The sequence below is a fragment of the Perognathus longimembris genome, chromosome 1 (genome assembly GCF_023159225.1).
Source record: "Perognathus longimembris pacificus isolate PPM17 chromosome 1, ASM2315922v1, whole genome shotgun sequence".
NCBI classification, from domain to species: domain Eukaryota; kingdom Metazoa; phylum Chordata; class Mammalia; order Rodentia; family Heteromyidae; genus Perognathus; species Perognathus longimembris.
The window spans coordinates 161,593,204-161,610,719 of NC_063161.1; the positions used below are offsets into that span (position 1 = coordinate 161,593,204).

The window sequence follows — 17,516 nt, forward strand, 5'->3', positions numbered from 1 at the left end:
CACTCAGGACGGCCTCCCCCACCCAGGATGGCCTCTCCCACTCAGGAAAGCTGCACCCACTCAGGATGGCCTTATCCACCCAGGACGGCCTCCCCCACTCAGGACAGCCTCTCCCACTCAGGATGGCCTCATTCACTCAGGACGGCCTCTCCCACCCAGGAAAGCTGCACCCACTCAGGACGGCCTCTCCCACCCAGGACGGCCTCCCCCACTCAGGACGGCCTCCCCCACTCAGGACGGCCTCTCCCACTCAGGACGGCCTCCCCCACTCAGGACGGCCTCCCCACTCAGGACGGCCTCCCCCACTCAGGACGGCCTCCCCACTCAGGACGGCCTCTCCCACTCAGGACGGCCTCATTCACTCAGGATGGCCTCCCCCACTCAGGACGGCCTCCCCCACTCAGGACGGCCTCCCCCACTCAGGACGGCCTCTCCCACCCAGGACGGCCTCCCCACCCAGCCCCACTCCTCAGGACTCACCCATTACCACATAGAGGTGTTTGGCACTGGCATCTCACCGAAGAAATTAAATCAATTACCCGGTCTAATAAAGAACTCCAGGTTTTTAATTAAACTGAGCTTAATTACGCGGCGGCCGCGGCTCTGTCGATGTCCTGATCGGGCCCTGGGGGCTGGAGCAGCTGAGCGGCTGCTGGCTGGGCTGCGGCCGGGAGAGGATCGATGTGCCGGGGGCCCTGGGGGGGGGCGCAGCCTGACAGGCAGCCGGACACCCCAGCCCGGCCCAAGCCCCCAGCCCCAGAGCTCCCCACCAACAGGAAGAGACCCCAATGAGCAGCGGGGGTCACCCAGCAGCTGGGGTTCCCTGCAGGCGGAGGAGCCCCTGGGATCTGGTTCCCAAACTCCTGTGGCCGGTACTCTGCGCGGAGGCCCGGGCCCCACGCGGCGGACGCCCCGGGAGCTCTCAGCCCCGAGCGGGGCGGCGCCCGTGGTCACCCCACTTGCGGAGGGAGAGGTGGAGGCCAAGGCGGTTGTGCTTGCCTAGTGACCTAGCAGGGGTTCTGGGGGGAAACCGCATCCCGCTGGCCTGCGGCTCGGCTCACACCGCCCTGGCCCGGGGCGGGAGGCAGGTAGCCCTGCAGCAGGCGTGGTCCTGGGGGGCTCTGTCGACCGCGAGGGGCTCGGGCACAGGCCGGGACTCGGATTCAGAGCCTGGGCAGAGACCACGTGTCTCTGCAAAGCAGCCGATGTAAAATAGGCCCCACCTTCCGCATCCAACCCCGCCCTGGGTGTACGGAACGCGGCCGGCTGCGGCCCTCCAAGGCGGAAGAAACACACGGAAAGCCAGTGGGACCCCGAGTGCTCAGTGGGGCCCCCTCTGTGGCTGGGACCCTGTCCTGGCCTGGAACCATCGAGGCGATGGCATCGACGGCCTTCCTCAGGGAGCCCTAGCCGCTGCCCGGGCACACCAGTCTCCAGGACCTGGGAGAACTCGGGGCCTCCGGCAGTGCCGGGGGGCAGAATGGCCCCCGCTGGCGCCCTGGCCTCTGTGTTCCAGCCCACAAAGCCCTGAGATCCCACCAAAGCCCCGGGGGTGCCAGCCCAGTCCCTGCCACCCGGGGACTCTGCGGTGGCCCCGGGGTGTGCCAGCCTGGCCCAGCCCCCGGCCCCGCTGTGCTTCCGACCTTCCCTCCCCAGTCTCAGAACCTGTGGCATCCAAGCAAGAGCTAGGCTAGCCAGGCTGATGGCAGTTCAAAGCCAGCCCAGGCGGCAAAGTCCATGAGACTCTCATCTCCGGTTCACCATCGGAAACCACAAGTGGCGCTGGGGCTCCGAGCGGTGGAGCGACACCCCCAGCCTTGAGTCAAAGAGCTCAGGGACGGCGCCCAGGCCTGAGTTCAAGCCCCGGGACTGGCAAAAAAAACAAACAAAACAACCAAACAAAAACCGAGAGCTGGTCCGCAGCCGGGTAGACGGCGCGGGCGCGAGCCTGACCGATGTGTGTCAGGGAAGCCGCGGACCGGGAACCAAATGCGCAAGAAAAAAATAGAACCTCCGCTGCGATTGTCTGATCTATATTTATTTCATAACATGCAGCATTAATAAGACACCAGATTTAAAGCTACCATGGCAACCGAATGCAAAGAGGCTTGTCCCAGCAAACAGATGAGTTCATAAATAACCCCGAGTGCTAGTAGCGATGGCCGCCGGACCCTCGGCCCCGCAAGACCCCCCCCCCCGTCCCCGAGCACCCCACCTCTGGGCACGGCTCCCCCAGCTGTGCCCAGCCATGGCGCTGAGCCCCCCTCCGGCCTGGCATACGAAGGGCGAGACGGGAGGCTGTCAGATTAGCCCCCCCCATCCAACCCACCGGAACCGGATCTGCAGACAACCCCCGCCCCCCCCGGGGACAGAAGGCGGCGGCGGATGAGCCCCTTCCTGCCGGAGCTGACAGCCAGGTGGCCGGCCGCGTGTTGTTCGGCCCTTCTGGGCAGCAGGACGATCCACACAGGAGGCGTTCATTCACTCAGGCGGCGGCTCCCCCCGTCGGCCCGGCCACTCGGGAGGCTGAGATCAGAGCCAGCTCAGGCAGGGACGTCCACCGGACCCTCATCTCCCATTAGCCACCACAAGGCTGGACGGGAGCCGTGACCCACGCGCAAGGGCCTCAGCCTTGAGTGAGACTCCGAGGGTCGGTGCGTGGGCCCGCAGTGCAAGCCCAGGAACCAGCATTCACAGAGCGTGTTTACTGACCGACACGACTGCTCAGTGCTGGGGGGGGGGGTCCCCCTGGGGACGCGAGCCAGGCCCGCAGGTGACTCCTCTCGCTCCTGCCTCCGTGCCGCAAGGCTCTGGGCCGCCTGGGGGCTGCTGCCGTGCCCCCCGTGGCGGCCTTTCCCTCTTGTCGCCACGGCCTGTCCTGACCACGGTGACTGACAGACAGCACACCCACTCAGCACGGCTGTGGCTTTGCCAAGGACCAAGGGCTGCCTGCCAAAGAGCCACCGCCGGGAGCCGGAGCCAGTCACTGAGAGAGGACACCCCCCCCCCCCAGCTGCCATCCCGAGAGGGAATCCGACCTGGAAACGGGGAGCTTGGGGCTGGGGACGGGGGGCCTGACCGGCAGGCCACCACAGGCCGCCCGGCACAAGGGCCCCTCACAGGAGCGTGGCTTCAGGAGCCGAAGGTCTGGCCAGAGGGACCCCAGCCACGCTCTGGAGAAGGAGGCCTCTCTATTTTTTAAAGAGTGCAACGCTCTGGGCTCCAGGGGCTCACCTGTGACGCTCGCTACTCAGGAGACCGAGATCTGAGGATCAGGGTTCAATGCCAGGCAGGGCAGGAAAGCCCCTAAGAGTCGTATCTCCAGTCAAACACCAAAAACAAGGCCGGAAGTGGAGCTGTGGCTCCGGTGGTGTCCAGGGACAGCGCCCAGACCCCAAGTCCAAGCCCCAGGACCGGAACACACACGAAACCCTTCTGCTTTTTTTGGGGGGGGGAGGGGGAGGCGTACTCCTGGGGTTTGAACTCGGGGCCTGGACACTGTCCGTGAGCTTCTTCTGCTCAAGCCTAGCGCCGCTTGTGGCCTTTTGGTGGTTAACTAGGGATGAGTGTCAGGGACTTTCCTGCCTGGGGTGGCTTCACCCCGTGATTCCCCGACGTCGGCCTCTTGAGGAGCTGGGTTCCAGGTGTGCGGCACCAGCGCCCGGCTCCTGGAGTGTTTCTATGGGGCTATGGTCTCCTGGGCCTCCGAGGCGGATCCGCCGCCAGCCTCATGTGCCCAGGAGCCGTTTGCCTCACACCCGGGCAGCTCAGCTGGGCAGCTGGGGACGGAGGGGGGACGGAGGGGGGACGGGGCGGTGCCTAGGGGAAAGGGGGCCACAGCCAAACACCCCCTTGAGAGAACCCGCGGAGCCAGGCCTGGGGCCGTGCGAGTCACGTCTGTCCACACTGCGTCCACACTGCGCCCACACGGCGCCCACACTGCGTCCACACTGTGCCCACACTGCGCCCACACTGCGCCCACACTGCGTCCACACTGCGCCCACACTGCGTCCACACTGCATCCACACTGCGTCCACACTGCGCCCACACTGCATCCACACTGCGTCCACACTGCGCCCACACTGCGTCCACACTGCGCCCACACTGCGTCCACACTGCGCCCACACTGCGCCCACACTGCGCCCACACTGCGCCCAAACTGCGCCCACACTGCGCCCACACTGCGTCCACACTGCGCCCACACTGCGCCCACACTGCACCCACACTGCGTCCACACTGCGCCCACACTGCGCCCACACTGCGCCCACACTGCGCCCACACTGCGCCCACACTGCACCCACACTGCGTCCACACTGCGCCCACACTGCGTCCACACTGCGCCCACACTGCGTCCACACTGCGCCCACACTGCGTCCACACTGCGCCCACACTGCGCCCACACTGCACCCACACTGCGTCCACACTGCGCCCACACTGCGTCCACACTTCGTCCACACTGCGCCCACACTGCATCCACACTGCACCCACACTGCACCCACACTGCGCCCACACTGTGCCCACACTGCGCCCACACTGCGTCCACACTGCGCCCACACTGCGCCCACACTGCACCCACACTGCGTCCACACTGCACCCACACTGCGTCCACACTGCGCCCACACTGCATCCACACTGCGTCCACACTGCGCCCACACTGCGTCCACACTGCGCCCACACTGCGCCCACACTGCACCCACACTGCGCCCACACTGCGCCCACACTGCGCCCACACTGCGTCCACACTGCACCCACACTGCACCCACACTGCACCCACACTGCACCCACACTGCACCCACACTGCGCCGCCCCTGCCCCCTCAGAAGGGAGGAAGCAGGGCCAGCAGGCTGCGGGCCAGCCTCGCTCATCCCGAGGGGAAGACAGGCCCACGGGACGGGCACCGCCACGGTGGCCATGCACGGAACTCCGGCTCCATTTCCATCGCCTCGCCTGGGGAGTAGGGCCCCCTCCCCCTGCCCCCCTCCCCCTCCTGAGGGATGGGCTGGGAGCAGAACCGCGCATACAGAGCTCCAGCCCGGGCAGAGGGGTCCCCAGGTCTGGGTTTCTGCAAGAAGCCCTGCAGCCCACATGACAGCGACTCCCCACCGCCTCCTTGGCTAATCCCAGGCCTTGAACTCAGGGCCTGGGCACTGTTCCCGAGCTTCTTTTACCTCTTGAGCCACGGCGCCACTTCCAGCGTTTTCTGTGTATGTGGTACTGAGGAATTGAACTCAGTACTTCATGCACGCTAGGCCAGCACTCTACCGCTAAGCCACATTATTCCATTCTCTCTCTCTCTGTCTCTCTCTCTCTCTTTCTCTCTCTCTGTCTCTCTCTCTGTCTCTCTCTCTCTCTCTCTCTAGTTAGGCCTCTATAACTCGGGGACAGCCATCCCAGCAGCTTTTCCCTGTTTCGGGAGCAGGATTGGGAGCTGCAGAGGAGTGTCCTGACCTGCCGCCCCCCCTCTCCCCCCCACCCGTCCCCGATGGCCCCCCCATCCGCCCTCATCCAGCAGAGCAGCCCCAGGGCCCGGACGGAGGAGCAAGGTCGCCCCCTAGTGGCACCAATGCAGGGCCAGCTGACCCCCCCCCACACACAAGGCACGCACACAGGAGAGTGTACATGCACACACACAGAGGCACGCACATGCACACGCACACACACACTCGTGAATGCACACGCACACCCGAAACACGCACACGCGCGCATACTGAGGTGGGTCTGACTCTTGGCCTGACAAACCCAAGAGCAGGCCATGTGCAGGGTACCCCCTCCACCCAGACCCAACCCCCCCCTCCACCCAGACCCAACCCCCCCTCCACCCAGACCCAACCCCCCCCTCCACCCAGACCCAACCCCCCCTCCACCCAGACCCAACCCCCCCTCCACCCAGACCCAACCCCCCCTCCACCCAGACCCAACCCCCCCCTCCACCCAGACCCAACCCCCCCTCCACCCAGGCCCAACCCCCCCCCTCCACCCAGACCCAACCCCAGCTCCGCCCCAGGGCCCTGTGGCGGAGGTTCTGGTCTTGCTGGGCTCAGTGGTCTATGCTGTGCCGACAGCGGGGTTCCTAGTGCTCCAAGGGGCTCCTATGCTGCGGTACCTCATCTTTCTGAGGCCCCCAAGCCCAGGCTGGTGTGGCTGGCATGTAGTGATGGCCCATTTCGTGCTCAGCTGACTCTAGGGGTACACTGAGGTTCATAGAGAACTAGGATGAACAGGGGTGGCCTGAGGTGAGGCAGTTGATCGGAGGCACGCCCAGGTGAGGGACGGTGGGCTCGCTGACACGGACGCCGGAGCTGTCCTCATCCGACCAGTCTCGGCAGACTGCTCAACAGGACGCACCCCACACCCACGGGAAAGCGCCCCCAGCTAGACATGCGGCAATCCCAGGCTCAGAGCGCCCCCTGCTGTCCTCCCAGGGCAGCAGCCAGGCTGTCCAGCCCAGGCCTCTGCACCTGAGCAAGTCCCCTTGCCCCGGAGTCCCTGGGTGGGTCTCTGGGTAGATTCCTGGGTGGGTCCCTGGGTGGGTATCTGGGTGGGTATCTGGGTGGGTCTCTGGGTGGGTCTCTGGGTGGGTCCCTGGGTGGGTCCCTGGGTGGGTCTCTGGGTGGGTATCTGGGTGGGTCTCTGGGTGGGTCCCTGGGTGGGTCTCTGGGTGGGTCTCTGGGTGGGTCTCTGGGTGGGTCTCTGGGTGGGTCCCTGGGTGGGTCTCTGGGTGGGTCCCTGGGTGGGTCCCTGGGTGGGCCCCTGGGTGGGTCTCTGGGTGAGTATCTGGGTGGGTCCCTGGGTGGGTCTCTGGGTGGGTCTCTGGGTGGGTCCCTGGGTGGGTCTCTGGGTGGGTCCCTGGGTGGGTATCTGGGTGGGTCCCTGGGTGGGTCTCTGGGTGGGCCCCTGGGTGGGTATCTCTTTGGATGTCTTGCTGACTGTAAGCTCAGGGCTGCAGGCCCCTTGCAGACAACAGAACCCACTCCTTCCTGCACAGTGGGGGATGTGAACTTGCTGATCCCAGGAGCGAGGTGGAGCTGTGTTTCTCCCCCAGGAGTAGAGCTGGAGCAGGGCCATGGAGACTAGCGTGCAGTGACAGCGCAGCACTGGCACTGCCATTGTTCAACATGGACGCGTGGAGAGCGTGGCCCCACCAGGCCCCACCGGCTCTGGCTCTCCTCCACCCTCAGGTCCCACCTGGAAGAGCCCAGCCCAGACAGGACTTCCTGGCCTCCTCTGCTCGCCCGTCCCTCCCTCCCCTCTGGGCCTCTTTTCTGGGTGTTGCTCCTCCATGGCCCCTGTGCCCTGGGTTGGCTGCGATACTGACCCCTTCCCACGCCTCCCCTTCCTGAGCCGTCCGAGAGGCGGGGTCAGCTCGGCTTCCGTATGTGGGAGTCCAGCGGGGACGTGGGGACAAGCGTAGCTGTCGAGAGCTCTGCTCAGCTTCCTGAGGGTTTGGTCAGTGAGTGCAGGAACAGGCAGAACCCAGGTCCTGTCAGAGGGGTCCTGTCATGGCGGGTGCCAGTGACAGCTCACACCTGTCATCCTAGCTACTCAGGAGGCCGAGATCTGAGGACTGCGCTTCAAAGCCAGCCCAGGCAGAAAAGGCTGTGGGACTCTTATCTCCAGTTAACCGCCAGAGAACTGGAAGTGGCGCTATGACTCAGAGTGGTAGACACTAGCCTTGAGCAGCAAAGTTCAGGGCCAGCACTCAGGCCGAGTTCAAGCCCCATGACTGAAAAAAAAAAAGGGGGGGGGCTCATGACCAGCAGGAAGATGATGAATGGACAGATGGCTCCCATGTGCTCTGGGGAAACTTAGAGGGTCGGGCCCACAGGCCAGGAGGGCTTCCTGGAGAAAGGGGCTGCTCTGAAGCGGACAGGGCGGGAAAGGCGGGCTTCGCCGGTGTGCTGGGGAGGTGGAAGGCAGCTGCCGAGGCCTGGAGGCGTTCGGAAGCCTGGCTCGCGCAGGCAGACGCAGGCGGCCCGGTGTCCGGGCGTCGGGCTCCCCAGACAGCAGCCAGGCAGAACAGGGAAGGAGTGGGAGACCGGAGCGGCTACAGGAGGGCTGGGGAGCGTCCAGGGGGGCGGGGGGGGGGGCGCGTAGGTGGGGGAGGGGAGCCACAGGCCGCACACGCGTGAGCAGGTGTCTGCAGGTGGGTAGGTGGACTGGCCGGGACGCAGTGGGACACGAGGGGCGGTAGCCGCACCCCGTCTGCTCACCCGGGGCAGCTGCGCGGGGTGCAGCCAGGCGAGGACGGTCTGGGAGAGGCTCCCGCCTGCCCTGCGCCCGCAAGCCCCGCGGGAGCCCAGGCGGCCGCCCGCCCGCCGAGGAGGCCGCGCCGCCGGCTTTGGAAAGGCTGAGGGGAGATGGCTGGCTGGCTGGATCGCAGGACGGAGCCCGGCCTGGCTGGCGTCACGGCGCGCCGCTTGGGGCCGCAGCCCGTGGCGTGTCAGGAGCCCCAGGAGCTAGCTGCGTCGGCAAGCCCGTCCAGGGGGCGAACCGCGCACCGCTGCGTGTGTTCACCGTGGAAGTATTCATAAGAACAAGATCGTGCCGGACCACAGGAGGAGGCGGAGGCGGCTGACGGAGCACCGCACGGTGATACAGTACGGCCACTGAGCGTTAGACTCAGGAAGGTGATCGCAGGCTGAGAACTTGCTCGTTACCTGTGGCCGGGCGGGAGACCCAGGCGAATAAACCCGGGCAGGAGCCCCCCCAGCTGATAATTCAGCCGCGCCTCTGCTCTCCACCTGCTGCTGCCCGGGTCTGGCGTGGCCCTGTCCGCCTGGGGCCCCTGGGCATCTGGGAAGCAGGGTCCACATGTCTCTACCGGTGATTCCACAAAGACGCTCCACGGAGATGTGGGCAGAGGGGCCGAGGGGTGACCGGGCTAGGGGGATCCCGAGGCTGTGGTCAGCCGTGGGGACTGAGCCCCAAAGTGACTCGACCACAATCAGCTCAGACTGCACGCACAGCTACCCCCTCCTGTCTCCCCTCTCTCCAGCTGTCTGTCTGTCTGTCTCTTTCTTTCCCTTCCTCAAGGCACAAAAATGCCTCTGGTTGAATTTGACACATATCTTTTCTTTCTTTCTTTTTATTTTTTGCCAGTCCTGGGCCTTGGACTCAGGGCCTGAGCACTGTCCCTGGCTTCCTTTTGTTCAAGGTTAGCACTCTGTCACTTGAGCCACAGCGCCACTTCTGGCCGTTTTCCATATATGTGGTGCTGGGGAATCGAACCCAGGGCTTCATGCATACGAGGCAAGCTCTCTTGCCACTAGGCCAGATTCCCAGCCCCCTGGTTGAATTTGAATAACTAGGTTTTACCAAAAGAGACCACACGATTGCCAGCATGGCGCCTACAGTGAGACTCACAGCTCGCAGCCAGTCTCTGGGGTTGTTGCAGCTTGCTCGGGCGCAGGTGCCCTGTGGGTGGGGCCTGGGCGCAGGTGCCCTGTGGGTGGGGCTTGGGCAGGCGCTCTCATTGTTCTGAGAAAGGCCAGGAGAAACGGGGCCTCTGCAGCCAAGGCAAAGCAGGGCAGCCTTTGCTCCTGGCAGCGCCTCTCGGGTCTGGCTTGCTCGCTGGGATGAATGGAGGCCACCCTGCTCCAGGACGGTGGTGGACGTGGATGGAAGCTGTGTGTCCAATGACTAGACTCTGTGTGGAGGGGGAGAGACAGGAATAGCCTCCCATGGGGAAAAGGGCTCCTGGTGACCCTACAGAGAGCAGGGCGGCTGGGGTGCAGTCAGCCGCACAGTGCCTGCCTAGGCCACGCCATGGCCCCGCGTTTGACCTCCAACACTGCAAAGGAAAGGAGAAGCATGCTGGCCCCACCGGCCCCTGCATCCACAGGCTGCTGCCCCTGGCCTCGCGTCCTGCCTCCCCCCCCCCCGGGGTGTGTGGGAATTCATCATTACCCGGCCTCCACATTACTCTGGGGCTGATTAAATTAGCGAATGCAATCACAATCTGAAGCAAGTTAATTGAGAGAATTTATTTGGGCCTGACAGTTTTATGCATGTTTGATTAAGTATTATAAGGTTTGTTTTTGATTTTGCATAATTTAACTTTAAATCCTGCACTGGGGGGGGGGGACTATCAACCATTAACGACCAAAATAAACCTCTTTTAAGATGCATCCATTTATGATTTATTTCTGAATGCAATATCTTCCAGATTTTTTTTTTTTTGGTGCTGTTGCCAAAGTGACAAATACGTTCAAAGTAACATTTTGAGGCATCCCATTTACCCTGTAAATCTTCTGGAATGGATACAATTCATTAGAAGTTTTGAAAGGAGTACAAGTTAGCATTTATATTGCAACAAGTGACATATAAATGCCCATGTTTGTCTTCTGAGCATGCCAGAAAAGACAGCCACCGTGGGCTTCCTCAGAGCCGCGCAGCTCACCCCGCTCCCGTGCGGTGACCGGCTTGCTCTCCAATCCTCACTCCTGTCAAACACAGAACTGTTCCATCGACGGGAGCCCAGCCTGAGTCTTTTGTGACATTCGTGCGGCCCAGGCTGGGACAGAGGACAAAGGCGGCCCTAAGAGCCAGACCTGGGGTGAGGGCTGACCCGCAACCTTCCAGGGTCTGGAGCGGTAGACCCTTAAGCAGCCAAAGGCCAGGTACCCCGGAAAGCACCAGAGCGCAGACGTGAAGATGAGCAAGAAGACTCTTCTTTCCCACACTAAAAGTCAAGGGGCTCCATCCACGAGCCACGTGCATGGCCAGCCCTGTGAGCATCTGCATCCTGGTGGTGGCCCTTACTGGCCAGGGATTGCGCCCCAAGCCTTGGTTGAGGACTGGAGCAAGCTGCCACCCCTCTGAGCCCGTTAAGTGGAGCCAGGAGCGGCACGTGCAGGTGGGGCAGGGGTTCTCCTCCTGTGAAAACGCCGCTGCTGACAAGCGCCCAGAACGTGGCGGCTTCAAACAGGAATGCATTGTGGTGGCGTGTGACTCTATGGTACAGGCTGCCTAGAACGCACAACCCTCTGGCTAGAGGGGGAAGAGGGAAGAAGGAAGGGAAAGGAAGAAAGAGAGTAAGTGGGGGACAGACAGAAGGAGGAAGGGTGGGAGGGAGGAAAGCAAGGACGGTTCGAGCCTGCTCAGGCTGCTATAATGAAACACCTCAGACTCCACAGAACTGAGTTACTCTCACAGTCCTGGAGGCTCAAGTCTGACGCCAAGGTGACACAGGATCCTTTTTATCTTCTCCCTCTGTCCTTGAAGGGCATCTTCTGTATGTGTGTGTGCGTCCTGACCTCAGCATCTTGGATTAGGACCCTAACAAGCCTACTTCATCTTAGTGACCTCATTAAAAGGCCTCTCTCCAAATACAGTCATGTGCTGACATACATCCTGGGGGCTGGGAACTCAACAGGAGCTTGAGAGACACAATTCAGCCCCGAGTAACAATTCATATTCCTGCCAGTGTTCTAAGGGTCTGAGGAGTAAGCCTTGTCTACTTGGGGGTCTGGACGAGGGTCCCTCATGAAGCTACAGACCTGGAATGTGAGGGCCCCATGGGCTAGCGTTTCCAGGGTAACTCACTGCAGGTCACAAGCTGGGAACCTTCAAGAGTCTGTTTCTAAATCTGTACTTGTAATTTTCCATTCTTCTTTGTTGTTGGTGGTGGTGATGGTGGGGCTTAAACTCAGGGCCCAGACGCTGTCCTTGAGCTCTTTATGCTCAAGGCTATTGCTCTATGACCCTGAGCCACAGTACTACTTCCAGTTTTCTGGCGGTTCATTGGAGATAAAAGAGTCTCACACATTAGCCCAGTGCTGTTGGCTCACGCCTACAATCCTACCTGCTCAGGAGGTTGAGATCTGAGGATCAGGGTTCAAAGTCAGCCTGGGTAGCAAAGTCTGTGAGACTCTCATCTCCAGTGAACCACCAAAAAACCAGAAGTGGTGCTGTGGCTCAAGTGGTAGAGCGCGCTAGCCTTGAACTGAAGAGCTCAGGGGACAGCGCCCAGTCTCTGAGTTCAAGCCCCACGACCAAAAACAGCAAGAACAACAAAAGCTCACACCTTTTCCTGCCTGGGCTGGCTTCGAATTTTGATCCTCAGGTCTCAGACTCCTGAGTAGCTAGGATTACCAGTTGGAGCCACCGATGTCTGGTCATTCCTTTCTTAAGGAAAGTCCTTTAATTTCCGGACGTTGCAGCACTACAAAAGCTGGCTGCAGGACGCCCAGGGCCGTGTACCACCTGCAGCTCAGCAGACTCTGAGCAGTGAGCTGAGCACCGCCTGTCTTCATGGGGCACCGGAACTGTGTTCACATGGACCCTGGGGTCCATCTCCGGCCGCTTCCTTCCGGGTGTTGGCTCTGCTCTCCGACGTGGTCTGAACCAGGGGCAGAGCCTGCAGAGATGGTTAGATAGAATTTTGGAATGGCGTGGAGCCCAAAGGTCTCTGTGTCTCCTTGGGGCATCAACAAGAGACGGGCCAGGTGTGGAGCTGTCTGGCACGTGGCTGTCCAGCCAACACTCGAGAGGGCAGGTGTCAGGCAGGAGGCCACCCGCCCTGTCCCTGTCCTCGCCCGGCCCAGGGGCCGCTCCGCCTCTGCGGCCACGCGGGGCGCTGCCTGACTTGGCCCTGAGAGACCGCGCGGTGGGTGGTGAGGGTGAGGCCGTTCTCCCCCCCCCCCCCCCCGGCCTCCCCCCGTCCCCCGCGGTACTGGGGTCTGAACTCTGCCCAGTCCTCACACGGAGGCTGCTTCCATGTAAGCCCGTGCCGGCCTCACCCCGCGACCCGGGGAGGGGACCGGTGAACACCGAGGAAGGAAGACAGCTGCTTCTTGGGGGCGAGCTGACTCTGGGCTTGGGGAACCCCCCCCCCACGGTTCCAGCCCCCCCCCCCCCGCCCCCGGCTCTCAGGTCAGCGCCGGGCCCCGTCCACGCGCCCCGGCCGGCTGTCCAGCTGCCCTCCTCCAAAGGGCCGGGGCCCCCGGACCCCCGGGCCCCCGCGCCCGCGCCCTGGGGCCTGCCCGCGGTGGGCAAGCGGGCCGCCCGGCCAGGGGCAACTCCGGCCCCAGACTTCCCGCTGGAAGCGCGACCGGGACCCCGGCCCCGGCCCCGGCCCCGGCCCGCCCGGCTCCCCACGGCGGCCCCGCCGCCCCCGCAGCCGGCGTCCACCCGGACGGCAGGCCGGCGCCCGTGCAGGCGGAGAGCCAGCCCCGCGCCCCCCACGCGCGTGCGCGGCCCGGCCGGGCTCGCCCAGGCTCGCGTCTGCGCCTGCGCCCGCGCCCGCGCCTGCGCGGGGTGGCGGCGGCGGCCGCGGCGATGGCGTCACGCGCGCTCGCGCGGGCCGGCGTCGAGTTCCGGCTCGGGCGCGAGGCCCGCCCTACGGTGGCCGCGGAGGGACGGCGCTACGGCGCCCACGCCGGGCCAAACGCCGCCGGCGGCCCGGCCCCGCAGCGCCCTCGGCTCCGGGCGGGCCCTGGCCGGCGGGGCCCTGCGCTCCGCTCCGCGGCGGCATGCAGGCGCGCAGCTCTCGCGGCTCCGGGGCCCGGGGCCGCCCGCAGGCCGGGCCCCCGGCGCCGCCGGCCCGCCGAGTGGTCCGGGACGCCGGCCCTGCCGCGCAGAGGGCACCGGGTGAGCGGCCGGGGCGGGCGGTGGGCCGCGGGAGCGCGAGCCCGGGGACGCCGCCTCCGGCCCCGCGTGCCCGCGGCCGGCTCCCGGGCCGAGGGGCAGCGCGGGGCGCTCGGCTCGCGGGGCGGCGACCGGGCGAGGAGCCCGGGGACGCGCGGGCCGAGCTGGGCCCCGGCGCCCGGACGCGGCCCCGCGGGCTCCCCGCCCTCCCGGGCCCCGCGGGGCGCTCGGGCCTCACCGCGGCCGGCCGGAGGGGGAGCTGGCCCGAGTCCTCGCCGCGGCCGCAGCCGCGCCGCTGCCCCCTCCGGGTCCCCGCGTCCCCCCGCCGGCTCGCGCGTCCCGAGCCCTCGTCGTTTCCGGCCGTCGAGTATGCGGGCCGGCTGTAGATGACGCAGACTAGGTGGAACTAGGGATCCACTGCCATTTCTCCTTTCTCCTGGCCCCGGCCGGGCCCGCAGCGCTTCCCTGACACCTAGATCGCTCCCGGTACAGGCAGCCCCGGCCAGGTGCTGGTGTCGGCGGGCAACCTGGCAACTCCAGGGCTCAGGCCTGGCAGGTGGCCCCAGGGACCCCTCCCTACCTGTGGGCGCCCTGCTCTCATCCCTGTCCTGTGGTGGTCCCTGGATAAGGCACCTGGAGCTCCTGGGCAGAAGTGGGCATGGCTAATGAGAGCCCTTAAGCCTAGAAAAGGCAGCAAGAGGCTGCAGTCGGAAGGAGAGGCTCGGGAGCCTCCGCAGGTCCCGTCTCCACCGACTTTGGCACTGGCTGCTCCAGGGAAGCTCCCTCTGGGGACCTTGGGTGAGGGGCTGAGGCTGGCCCAGACGGCCCTCTTCCCCAGCACTGGGGACAAAATGGGTCTCTTTGCCTTCCACTGGCTTCCTGATGCGTGTGTGGGTGTGTGTTCATCCTGAGTCTTTTTTTTTTTTTTTTTGGCCAGTCCTGGGCTTGGACTCAGGACCTGAGCACTGTCCCTGGCTTCTTTTTGCTCAAGGCTAGCACTCTGCCACTTGAGCCACAGCGCCGCTTCTGGCCGTTTTCTTTATATGTGGGGCTGGGGGAACCCAGGGCCTCATGTCTACAAGGCAAGCACTCTTGCCACTAGGCCATATTCCCAGCCCATCATCCTGAGTCTTGAACTCAGGGCCTGGGCACTGTCCTGACCTATTGTGCTCAAGGCTAGGACTGTACCACTGGAGCCACGGCTCTACTTCCAGATTCTTTGGCAGTTAGTGATGAGTCTCTAGGACTTGCTTCCCTGGGCTGGCTTAAAATAGGGATCCTCAGATCTCAGCCTCCTGAGTAGCCAGGTTTACAGGCGTGAGCCCCCAGCACCCTGGCTTTCTGACAGCTTCTGTAAAGAACAAGGGCGGGAGGGAGGACTGAGCCCCAGGGCGCAGCCCTAGGCCCGACGAGGCGACGGCCGCGGCATCTGATTTCCCCGGGAAGAACGTCTTCCCGGTGTCCTAGCGCTGACGCGTCCTGTCCTGTCCCTCTCTCCGCAGGCCGAGGCCTCCCCCGAGGCCCAGCCGGGGGTCCCCTGGCCTAGGAGCCCATGACACCTGTGCCGGAGGCCTCGCCGCCGTGAGCCCTCCGCCGCCGCCGCCGGGGCCCGATGCCGGTCATGCCCATCCCGCGGCGCGTGCGCTCCTTCCACGGCCCCCACACCACCTGCCTGCACGCGGCCTGCGGGCCCGCGCGCGCCTCCCACCTGGCCCGCACCAAGTACAACAACTTCGACGTGTACGTGAAGACGCGCTGGCTGTACGGCTTCATCCGCTTCCTGCTGTACTTCAGCTGCAGCCTCTTCACGGCGGCCCTGTGGGGCGCGCTGGCCGCGCTCTTCTGCCTGCAGTACCTGGGCGTGCGCGTCCTGCTGCGCTTCCAGCTCAAGCTGTCCGTGCTGCTGCTGCTGCTGGGCCGCCGGCGCCTGGACTTCCGCCTGCTCAACGAGCTGCTGGTCTACGCCATCCACGTGACCATGCTCCTGGTCGGGGGCCTGGGCTGGTGCTTCATGGTCTTCGTGGACATGTGACGGCACCCAGCCCCTCTGGGCTCGCTTTACGGTGCCCTGTTCCGGTTCTTCCTGGGTGGGTGGGGCTGGGCTGGGCGTTTCCTGCCCCCCCCCCATTCCTGTTGGCGAGGCCCACGGCACACACTCCCTCCGAGGAGCCTAAAGGGCTGAGACTGCTGGCCGATGGGGACCTGTGCCCTTCCTCCTGCTGGCTACATGTGCGCTACATCCCCTGGGTTCCAATCCGGGCACGACGGCCCTCTGGGCCCTCTGCCTCCGGACTGGCCCGCGTTGTCCCGTGGGGTGGCCCTTCTGTCCAGTCTGCCCCCGAGATCTTCTGTGTCACCCGAGTCAGCGTTAGGCCCCACCCGTGGGAGAGTCCTGGACGCAGAGGGGCCTCCTCGCTCCGCAGCCCCCTTCCCGTGCTCCCCTGTTCCCCAGCCTCGGGGACTGGCCGGGGTCCACTTGCCAACACTCCACACTGCCACAAAGCTGTCCCTGGGCTCAGGGCCCCCTGGGGTCCTTCGTGCAGCCCAGCAGTGTGCCAAAGACACCACTGGCAGGGGCCTGGGACTGGACTCCCCTGGGCGCAGGGCAGGTGCCCAGTCCCGTCACCGGGTGGGCGTGCCGAGAAGCCTCTTTGGCCTCGGGGACCCTTGGTTCGCTTTCTCTGCGGGGTTGGGAGCTGCCTGTCTCCAGCAGAGGGCACGGGGCAGAGGTCTTGCTGGGACCCACTGCAAAGAACAAGCCTCGGGGGCCTTAGGCTGCCGCTGCTCCTTCCCACGGCTCCTAAAGCATGCTAGACATGACACGCGCGGGCCTCGTAGAGTGTTCCCCCCCCCCAGGAGCACCCAGACCCCCTCTCGGCCTTTGCTGGGGGCCGGAGTGGAAATGAGAGGCGTGAGTGGCAAGCCCGGGAGCAGGTCCCTGGGCTGCTCTGAGGGTGGTCGTCGGTCAACACTTGCTTCTCCCCAAATTGTCACCCCTACACCCAAGGCATGGGTGTGGCCCCTGTGACCCTGCCCTGCCAGGTAGCCTGGTAGCCGGGGGTCAGTCTGTGAGGTCGGTCCTGTACCCTGAAGAGAAACGTAGGGAACCCCAACAGGCAGGGAAAGCGGAAAACACTGGCTGCGAACCCCGCTCTTGGGTCTGTCGCCAGCGTCCGTCCGTCCGTCCGCTGGTCTAACAGAAGGGCTCCCTCTGCCGAGGACGTCTGTCTGACTTCCGGGCCGGCGGGCGAGGAGCCCCCCCCCCGGGTGCACCCCGCTTCTTGCTGCAGAGAATCTTTTGCACTAAATCATGCTCTCCTCAAACAAGTTCTGTTCTGTGTTGCTCAGCTTGTGGCGCTGCGCAGCCGCAGCCCTTGCGGGTGGGTGGTGGGGACCGTTGGTCGGTGGGGGGGGGGGCTGGGAGCGGGAAGCGGCGGCTGTCCCGCCTTGAAAGTGAGCGGCAGGGGCGGGGCGGCGAGACCGCGCCCCCCACCCCGCTGCCAGCGTCCCGAGTGCCTGTTAAATTCTTTATGAGATGAACCACCTGCATTAAACCTATTTTTTTTAATGTGTCGATGGAGTGGTTGCTTAAAGCGTGAAATTTTTGTGTTCTTGGTGCTGGGAATCCAAACAGCCTCACGCAGAAGGCAGGCTCTCCGGCTTTTAAAGCTCCGTCTTTTTATTTTTCTAAGGACATCAACCAAAGATGCCATAGAAACCGCTCTGCTGCAAAATTGGGACAGTTTCTAAAAGCGACCGCTAGTGGTGTTGGTGACTGGAGTCCTGGAGGCCAGCTGTCTCCGGAAGTGGCCAGGGAGGACCTGGAGTCCCGTGCCGTTGGCAGAGGAAGAGGAGGTGTTTCTGGTGTTCTGCCGGACCGACGGGAGCGGCCAGCGAGCTCTGTGGAGGAGGGCGGGTGCTGAGGGAAG

At 64.4% G+C, this 17,516-nt stretch overlaps 1 protein-coding gene across 2 annotated transcripts; it reads left to right on the plus strand.

Annotated features, from left to right (window-relative positions):
• Nucleotides 1-12,372: 12,372 nt before the first annotated feature.
• On the plus strand, nucleotides 12,373-17,160 carry Tmem250 (transmembrane protein 250). 2 transcript variants are annotated; one of them, XM_048346052.1, is made up of 3 exons: nucleotides 12,373-12,446; nucleotides 15,090-16,983; nucleotides 17,019-17,160. In XM_048346052.1, the coding sequence occupies exon 2, from the start codon at nucleotides 15,200-15,202 to the stop codon at nucleotides 15,617-15,619; it is 420 nt and encodes a 139-aa protein (XP_048202009.1). In that variant the 5' UTR covers nucleotides 12,373-12,446; nucleotides 15,090-15,199; the 3' UTR covers nucleotides 15,620-16,983; nucleotides 17,019-17,160. The 2 variants fall into 2 exon arrangements, with proteins under 2 accessions (XP_048202009.1, XP_048202002.1); XM_048346045.1 differs by lacking the exon at nucleotides 12,373-12,446 and adding an exon at nucleotides 13,378-13,590.
• The last annotated feature ends 356 nt before the right edge of the window (nucleotides 17,161-17,516 follow it).

Bases quoted from the DNA above. Each gene is read 5' to 3' on its own strand.
- Tmem250 (XM_048346052.1), top strand. From the start codon at position 15,200: ATGCCGGTCATGCCCATCCCGCGGCGCGTGCGCTCCTTCCACGGCCCC.